Source organism: Eptesicus fuscus, chromosome 3 (genome assembly GCF_027574615.1).
Source record: "Eptesicus fuscus isolate TK198812 chromosome 3, DD_ASM_mEF_20220401, whole genome shotgun sequence".
Taxonomy (NCBI): Eukaryota; Metazoa; Chordata; class Mammalia; order Chiroptera; family Vespertilionidae; genus Eptesicus; species Eptesicus fuscus.
The window spans coordinates 6,456,382-6,466,119 of NC_072475.1; the positions used below are offsets into that span (position 1 = coordinate 6,456,382).

The window sequence follows — 9,738 nt, forward strand, 5'->3', positions numbered from 1 at the left end:
AGCAATTTTCAACTGGCGTGCCACAAAAATATTTTAACATGCATTTTTTTCTTTATTTCAGAGAGAGAAAGGGAGAGGGAGAGATAGAAACATCAGTGAGGCCCTAGCTAGTTTGGCTCAGTGGATAGAGCATCAGCCTGCGGACAGAAGCGTCCTGGGTTGGATTCCAGTCAAGGGCACCCCCAGGTGTCCAGGTTCAATCCCCAGTGGAGGGGGCGGGGATGCAGGAGGCAGCTGATCAATGATTCTCTCTCATCATTGATGTTTCTATCTCTCTCTCCCTCTCCCTTCCTCTCTGAAATCAATATATATATATATATATATATATATATATATATATATATATATATAAAAATCAGTGATGAGAGAGAATCATTGACCGGTGCCTCCTGCACTGGGGATTGAGCCCGCGACTCGGGCGTGTACCCTGACCAGGAATCAAACAGCAACTCCTGGTTCATAGGTCAATGCTCAACCACTGAGCCATGCTGGCCGTACGTGGCACAAGAATTTTTAAAACAGGCAGTACCTGACTAGTTAGAAGCACTGACCTCTTTCCCTTAGATTGTCAACTTCAAAAAAAAAAAAATGACAACAGCCAACACAACAATAGCTGTCCTGTGTGAATGAATCCAAATTATACCTATTTTTTTTGTCAGATCAGCAGAAAACATAATGCATGTTTTGGTGTGCCACAGAATTTTAGTAATTAGTTTATGTGTGTCACGAGAGGAGAAAGGTTGAAATCACCGGACTAAAGTATTAGGGCACACAGAATGGAAGGTAGCTTTTCAACTGCAAAGAAGCCCAACTACTGAAGCCTTTTCATAATCAGAATAAAAAGCTGAGTTACCCAGATGTGGAGTCTAGCTGCCAGGCAAGCTGGACATGCCCATGGAGAGAGGGCGCAAGGGGAGGACTGAAGCAGGTCCTGATCCGACCCCAGACGGGCCAGGAGGAGGTCTCTGCCGAGAGGTGGAGTGGGGCCGGGGGAGGGGCTCCTGGGGAGGCGGGGATGCGCACCAGGGGCTTGGGGTTTGCTGGCCTCCCCGATGGGTTCTTAGTGCCCAGGGAATGCCTAGGTAGGAAAACTGGGCATCCCAGACAGACGATCCTCGTGGTTTGATACTGAACACTGGAGTGAGGTGGACGGGACCACCAGGACTTAGCAAGGCGACCATACGTGCATCCAGAACCCCAAGGCTTCTCTCGGCAACCACAGGCCTTGGGGCCAGACCCCTCCAGCTGACCCTTCTTATCCCCTCTTCCAGGAGACCAGCAAGCGGCTCGCCAACCAGATCCCATTCATAATTCAGTATTTCATGCTCCAAGAGAATGGCGATTACTTGCAGAAAGCCATGATGCAGATACTACAGGAAAAGGACCAGTATTCCTGGCTGCTTCAGGAGCAGAACGAGACCGCCCTCAAGAGGAAATTCCTCAAGGAGAAGATCTACCGGCTCACCCAGGCGCGGCGCGCTCTCTATAAATTCTCCTCTTAAAGGGGCAGATAGGTGGAAGGGCGACAGTACTTGGGAGTTTTATCTTAGGTGGGTTCGTTGTAAGGGGATGTGGTGCAGGGAGTGGCTTCTGGTTCGGGCCAGCCTTTCCCGTTGCTGTCTGTCCGTCTTCGCCGAACTGCCCCAGAGTTAGATCTCAAGCCTACACTTGCTTAGAGCTGTCACCTGCACCTGCATGAACAGATGTCTCTCCAGTCCTTGACCCCATTGCCTCCAGTTACAGCTTTCTTAACTACTGCTGTCACTCCTTGTTCATTTGTCTCTCCCCACCCATCAGATTAGGAGACCCCCGGAGAGGAAAAGTAAGTATTATAGTCTTCTTCCGTATTTCCAGAATTCTCCGTGGCACCTGGCACATAGTAGCCGCTCAATAAATGCTATCTCAGTGAACAAATGAATGATGGAGATTACCTGAGGCCATGGCTGGAATCAGACTTTGCTTATTGGGGATGGTGTCCCTTAGCTGGTCACTTTCAGATGAATTGGGTCATGCCACCTGCTGTGATCACATTTCCCAGCTCCCCTGGGAGAGAAGGACCTGAACAATACTATTATTAATTATGGTAGAGGCCCAGTGCACGAAATTCGTGCACTGGGTGGGGGGGGTGTCCCCACCTGCTTGCTGCTTCTTACCACTCGGCTCACTGCTCCTTAGCGCTGCCTCTGAGGCGGCTCCTGCCACCACAACTGCGCTCACCAGTCATGAGCCTGGCTTCTGGCTGAGCGGCGCTTCCCCTGTGGGAGATCACTGACCACCTGGGGGAAGCTCTGCATTGAGCATCTGCCCCCTGGTGGTCAGTGCACATCACAGTGACAGGTCATTTTGCCGTTCATTAGATTTGCATATTAGCTTTTTATTATATAGGATTGTTTCCCTAGTTACAACAAGCTCCTGTTGCTATGTGTTATTTTTTTACTTTTTTAATTGAATTTATTGGGATTACATCTTTTATATATTAAATCTTAAAGGGAAATTTAGTAATTAAAAAACTTTAAAGAAAAATTATAGAGCTTCACACCAGTGGTCATCTCTAGATTGGAGGAGTGTAGCTAATTTTATTTTCTTCTTCGAGTTAAGCGATCCCCACCTCACAGGAATTTTAGGGGAGTTAACTGAAACCATTTCTACAAACTACCTGTCCCAGGAGCTTGTGTTAAGAAATGCCAGCAATTCTTCCCTCCAGCAAAGACCTCTCTTTTTCTTTTTTTCTATGTTCATAGAGCAGCCCTCACTACTGAAGCTCTTCCGCCTGCTCTTATGTTTAGTTCTCTGATACTTTTTGAGCCAATTGTTGTAGATAACAGTCCAATTTCATTCTTGTGCATGTGGATGTTTAGTTTTCCCAGCCCCAGTGGTTGAAAAAAACTGTCCTTCCCTCCTTGGCATGGCACCCTTGTCAAAAATAATCTGACCATATGTACGAAGGCTTATTTCTGGGCTCTGTGTTCTATTCCATTGGTCTATATGTCTGTCTGTATGCCAGTACACAGTTGTCATAACTGTAGCTTTGTGGTACGTTTTGAAATTAGGAAATGTGAATTTTTCAGCTTTGTTCATCGTTTTCAGCATTGTTTTGGCTATTTGTAGTCCCTTAGGATTCCATGTGAATTTTAGGATGGGTTATTTTTTATCTCTGCAAAAAAATGTCATTGATATTTTATAGGCATTGCATTAAATCCGCAGGTCACTTTGGATAGTATTTGCATATTAACAATATTAAGTCTTCCATTCCATAAACACAGAATGTCTTTCCACTCATTTATATCTATTTCAATTTCTTTAAGCAGTGTTTTGTAGTTTTCATTGTACAAGTCTTTCACTTCCTTGGTTAAGGTAGTTCCTAAGTTTTTTATTCCTTTTGATGGTATTGTAAATATAACTGTTTTCTTAATTTTTCTTTCTAATTATTCATTATTAGTCTACAAAAATGCAACTGATTTTTATGTGCCCAATTTGTGCCTTTTTACTTTGTTAGATTCATTTATTAGTTATAACAGTTTTTTGTTTTTTTTGTTTTTGTTTTGTGGAATCTTTATGGCTTTCTACCTATAACTTCATATCATCTGAATTTTATCTTTTTACCTTGCCTAAAAGCTCAGGCTAGAACGTTCAACATTATGTGGAATGAAAGTGCCAAAAGTGGGGATCTTTGTCTTGTAAAGCTATTCTGGTTATAAAGAACTTTTGTCATATTGAAGCTAAAGATAAAGAGAATTTAAAAGACAAAACATTAGTTTAGGTATTCTTTGCATTTTTAAAAAATTTGGCTTCTCCCCCTTATTGTATGAGTTAGTCAGTACAGAGAGTCAGTGGCAGAGCTGAAGAGAAGAATCAAATCTCCTCAAATTATAAATACAGTTGTGAAAATAATCTGAGAAAAATAAAGTCTGGTACTTAATATTTGTTCCATAAATTGTATATTCAATCTTTCCCTACATGTTCAATATGTTTCACACATATGTATACACACTCTCACACACACACACACACACACACACACAAGCTAACTGCTACAAAGCCACTTTAAGATCTCTGTGGCTTGCCTGGTCAGCATGACTCAGTGGTTGAGCATCAACCTATGAACTAGGAGGTCACAGTTCAATTCTGGGTCAGGGCACATGCCAGGGTTGGGGGCTCAACCCCCAGTAGGGGGTGTGCAGGAGGCTGCCAATAAATGATTCTCTCTTATCATCTCATCGTTGTGTTGTTTTTCTCCCTCTCATTTCCTAAAAAAAAAAAAAAAAAAAAAATCTCCACAGCATAACACAGTGTTCCCCACTCACATCATGCAGTATATGGTGGGTTGGCAGGGTCCTGAGCCACTCAGGCCCTCAGGCACCAGCCTCCCTCCATCTAGTGGCCCCACCATTGTGGGGGCCTTGGAGCCTCCACCAGACCCTCTGTATCAGGCACGAGAGTGGAGGATTGCAAGGGAGGTTTCTAGGAGCCAGGCCTGAGAGCTGGGTACATTACTTCCACATTCTATGGGCAGAACTGGGGCCTGTGGCCACACCTAACTGCAAGGCAGGCTGGGAAATGTGGTCCAGCTAGCCAGACGGGAGAAAGAGGGGACGGGGTTTGCACATTGCCACACCTGTCCCTCTAACACAGATGTGTTTCCTGCTCTTCCTTCTTATCCCAGGCTTGCTCGCTCACACACTCCCCTCCCCACACACAGCTGATTCCTCCTCCAGTGTTACTGTGGAACTGGGGTTTTGTACCCAACAAGTCTGGAAATAAAGGAAGACCACCGGATGTGAACAAGCAACGTTATTTATTCACAGCTGACTAGCAAGGAGTCAGCTCCCATCACGTGTGCCCTGTGTGATTGGCTAGGGTGCATATTGACCTTTCTCTGGTTGGTCCTAAGTTGAAAGTGGGGACAAAAATTAGAGAAGCTATCAGTTACGAATCAAGCCCGGTATTCTTTGGGCCAGTTGTTATGGGGTCATCATTTGGCTTCTGAACTGGTTACTAGAGATAGCAGTCTGACTTCCTGCATGTCTGACTTACAGCAGTTGGCTGCCTGGGCTGGTGACTGCAGATAACGGGCTGGTTTCCTGGGCAGGTGGCTGCAGGCTCGGAGTTCTGTTTTTATATGTGGTTTGGCCATTGTCCGTGTGTACTATATATTCAGGCTCTCACCGCTGACCTTTACCCTGTGGGACCTTCCTCTCACCTCTGCCCTGGGCACGGCAGACCTGGTCTTGCAAGTATATCTGCTTGGATCAATGTCTGGCAGTCTGCCTCTGCACATGATCCATGCCCCTCCCCCCTTCATTAGGCTACCCTGAGATTCCTCACAGGGCTGGAAGTTGTTATTTTGGGGTAAGCGTTTGGGGGGAAGGTGTGTGTTCTCTAATCAATGGTGTAGCGATACAACCGCAGAGTATCCATGAAAAGATAGCAACAGATGGGGTAAACAAGTTTGAATCTCCTATCGTGTCCTGTGGGAAACCACGGCTTGCCAATACTGCCATGAGCGTGCACCAAGGAACGCTGGAGGCGGATGGACCTTGAGCGTTAGCAGGGCTGACGCTAAGCACCCATTGTTCATGTTGAGATAGCGGTGGCTCGAAGCAATTTCCTGACCTGATAGCCTCCAAGTAAATGTTTACTGGACTTTACTGATCTTTACTGCCCTTTGAGACTGTCTGTCTGCTCCCTGTTTGCTGTGCTTTCCTGAGGGCAGGATGTGTATCTAACACTGAATAAAAAGCGGACTAGGCCCTCATGAAAGTGTGCCTCTTCAGAAAAGAGGCTCCACCTGGCCCCCCAATGCCTTCTAAATTCACATTTCTTGTACTAGAGGCCCGGTGCACAAATTCGTGCACCAGTGGTATATCCCTTGGCCTGGCCTGCAGGATTGGGCTGAAACTGGCTCTCCGACATCCTCCGAGGGGTTCCAGATTGTGAGAGGGCACAGGCCAGGCTGAGGGACCCCACTGGTGCACTATCGGGGCGAGGAAGAGACCTGGGAGGTTGGCCAGCTAGGGAGGGACCGAGGGAGGGCTCCAGGGCATGTCTGGCCCATCTCGCTCAGTCCTGATCAGCCAGACCCCAGCAGCAAGCTAACCTACTGGTCCAAGCGTCTGCCCCCTGGTGGTCAATGTATGTCATAGTGAGCAGTTGAGTGACCTAAGCATATCATTAGAATATTACACTTCGGTTGAACGGCCAACCAGACGACTGGACACTTAGCATATTAGGCTTTTATTATATAGGATCGCATTTTCATTTGTGCATCGGCCCCTCCTTCAGATCCTGAACCTCGCTGCGAAGGCTGTGGCAGTGTCCCTATCCCTTGAAACCCTAAAATGCCCCTTTTGTCATGCATGGTGGCAGGGTGTGCTGGTTACCTATTGTTACATAACAAATTACCCCCCGGGAATTTCTTATCTGACGGCAGGTTGGGGGCGTAACTTACAGCCAAGTCCTTTTCCCTGGAACCTGTGAATGTCACCTTATATGGAGAGCCAGTCTTTGCAGATCTGATCAAGTTAAAAATTCTAACATGGGGAGATGATCCTGGATTATCCAGATGGGTCGGGTCCTACATGGAATCACATGTTCTCATAAGAGAGAGGCAGAGGGAATTCTAACTACAGAGGAGAAGTCAGCATAAAGATGGAACAGAGAGGGAGATTTGAAGACACTAAGCTGCTGGCTGTGAGGAAGAAAAAAGAGGCCACGAGCCACGAAATGCAGGAAAAGCAGATCCAGACGCTGGAAAAGGCAAGGAAAGGCACTGTGGCCGAGCGCCAGAGCGGGTGCAGCCCTGTCACCACCAGGTCTTGGCCCCGTGAAACCCATCTCGGACTTCCGGCCTCCAGAACCTCAAGAGAATAAATTGCAGCTGTTTTAAGCCACCGAGTTTGCGGTCATTTGTTACAGCTCATGCCTCCTCGGCCTCCATGCTCACTCATCCGGCTGTTGACAGGCCTCAGGCCGTCATGGCTGGGGGCAGACATCAGATCCCTATCATCAGGCCACGGACTGGGACGTGGCCACAACCCTGCAGCCCAAATGAAAGGTCTACAGAATTATCGGGATGGCATTTTGTAAATGAATTTTATTTCATTTTTCTTAAAGCTGCCCAAGTGATTGTGTGACTGGCAGGTGCGGCAATGGCTCTTCAACGCAAAAGAAGTGGGCTCCTGGGACGGTACAGGGCCCGCAGCAGACGCGGTAGACATCTTTTTGGGGAGCAATGAGTGATGGCTGGCAGGGAACAGGAGAACAGGCCCGCAGGAAAGTGTGAAAAGGGCTGTGAAGATCCATAAACAGAAACCCCTGGGTATCACCAGGTGAATGCCAGGGGAGCCGCTGGCCCTCTCTCCTCGCTGCCAAGCCGCGTCTGCAATTAGACCAGATGCATAGCAGCAGCCTTGCAGGCGCCAGCCTTCTCGCGCTTGAATTGCAAACGAAAACACCCGAGGATCCCCTTAAAATGAGGACTGATTCTATGGTGGGGGACGGGGGGCGGGGCGCGGGGGGGTGCAGATCCTGAAGCCAATACTGCTGGTTCGAGAAGCTCTGGTCTAGGTCGCAAACAGAGGAGAAAACGAAACGGGGCAAATGACAACTGACCCAGGACAGAGGGGGCTGTGGGCGGGGCGCGCTGCTCTGACGGTAGCCCGAGGCCTCCGACGTGGGCGCGTTATTCCGGCGCTGAAGGGCTGCCCCGCAGACCCGCATCGCCCTCTCCGCACCGCACCACCGGCAGAACCGCGTCCCGGCTCCTCCGGAAGTCTGAGCCAGGGCGTGAGCAGACCACTCCCCGGCCCCGCCCCCTCCCCGGCCCCGCCCCCTCCTCCAGGCCCCGCCCCTTCCCGGCACCAACCCCTCTGCCTCCTCCCCAGCACCAGGTTTTAGGAATCCTAGGAAGAGAGGGGAAACTGAAACTGGAATCCAAGAAGAGGGAAAACTGAAACAGAATCTGAGATCATCGGGATACGCCAGACGGTGGAGGAGGGGCCGGCAGGAGACTAGGAAGGAATCGGAGAGGCTTAGGAAAACTCCCTTCTGCGGGACCGGAGGCAGCCCTCCCATTCATTCATTCATTCATTCATTCTAGAACATTTATTGAATCCCTATGCCAGGAACTACACTGGATTCCAAGTGCCACCGCCTGGTGGCAGAATGGACGTCCACAGAGTCACCGAGGCCAAGGCTGTGTGATGGGGCCTTGCTTCCTGGGCTGGGGATGGGGAGGGAGCCGGGGGCTCCGTGGAGAAGGGTGGAGAGGGGCTGCGTTCTGCACAGGAGCCAGTGTGCAGGGCGAGGAGCAGACCTGGCCACAGCAGAGCAGGGCCGAGAGCCGGAGCCACGTCACCCCAGGCCCCCTCAGGCCCGCTGTCCCACAGCAGTGCTGCTTCACACCGAGCTGTGACCACGGGGAGCCGCTCCACCGCTGTTCTGCTCGCACGGAATCAAGTTTCCTCCTTCACCACACCCCGAACTGGGAACTTCCTGGTGGCATTGAATTGGCACCAACATTCATTGGCCGACACCTATTCCTGTATTATTGCAGAATCACACCCGGCACGCCCCCTGCGCTCTTGAGGCTGCCATGGAATGGGCATGTCAGAAACAATGAGGTGCCTGGAGGCACAGACTTTAGGAGGCATTTGCACCTACGAGAGTGAGTGGCTTCTTACATTTGGTGCCTCGGGCACCTCACTCACCTTCTCCCAGCCCTCACTCTGGGCTGGCTGTGGCTCCCTCTGAACTCATTCCCTGCCGGGAGGCCGTGGGGAGAGCCTCCTGCAGTTTGAAGACACAGTGTCATTCCTCAGAGTGAAGCCCTCAGTCCACGCCTGCCTTGGTCCCGCTTAACCTTGCATTTCAGCAGCACTGTCACCCCCTCAGGAGCCCCAGGGCCTCCTGCTCCAGCCACCCCCCCCCAAATGCTGTCACTCTTCTTTGTCACTAGGTGTGAAGGGGACCAATGCGTTGCCACTCTGGTGCTGCCTTTTGGGATGTTGCTTGTAAGCTGGTCATTAAAAAAACAAAAAGCTCAGAAAGAACCTTTGACCTTCCCCCTTCCTCCCTAACAGATTCAGCTGGAAGGCCACCTCCCGGAAGGGAATCTTAGGACGTTCTGTTCACCGGTGTCTGATGTGCATTAGCTAGGCACCTTGTGCCCCGTGGTTTCTGGGGTTCCCGGCAAGAATCTGCCTTGCCATGCGTGTCCTGCTCTCCCGCAACCACCCGTAAACCCCCCATTTTCACTTCTGAAATCGAAGACGCTATTCCACCCCTTTTGTCCTTTTCCCAAAATGCCATATATTACCCAATTTTGCCTGGCTGCCTAGCATTTTCCTGCTTATGTGAATTCAGCATGCCCATGTATTAGAATTCAATTTTTCTCTTGTTAATCCGTCTTAGCCAGACTAGAACATAAAAGGTGGGAGGGAATGTATTGCTTTTTTCAGCCCCCCCCCCCCCCCCAGGTGAGTGGTCCAACAAAGGCTTCTGGTTAACTACTGGGAGAGCATGTGTCCCCCCAACAAGCCACCCTGGGTGGCACTGCCCAGACCGAGCAATGACCTCTAAGGAGCAAGGCAGACCTCAGGCTGCACTGTGGGGCCTCTCCCAGACTCTCTAGGGTGGCCATATTGAATCTGGTTCCATCCAGGCTTTTCCTGACCCCAAGACTTGGACTTTGTGCCTTTGAGTGAGGTGGGGGCAACCCTTACTAATCACAGGAGTATT

General features: G+C 49.7%; 1 protein-coding gene across 2 annotated transcripts in view; it reads left to right on the forward strand.

The window, feature by feature from the left end:
* Positions 1-3,533, forward strand: part of MX2 (MX dynamin like GTPase 2) — a 33,299-nt gene extending 29,766 nt beyond the window's left edge. For both annotated transcript variants that reach the window (XM_008145694.3, XM_054713557.1), the window contains one exon: positions 1,272-3,533. In XM_008145694.3, coding sequence (XP_008143916.2) covers positions 1,272-1,502 — 231 coding nt within the window. In that variant the 3' untranslated portion in view covers positions 1,503-3,533. The remainder of the gene's footprint in view (positions 1-1,271) is intronic.
* Positions 3,534-9,738: the final 6,205 nt, after the last annotated feature.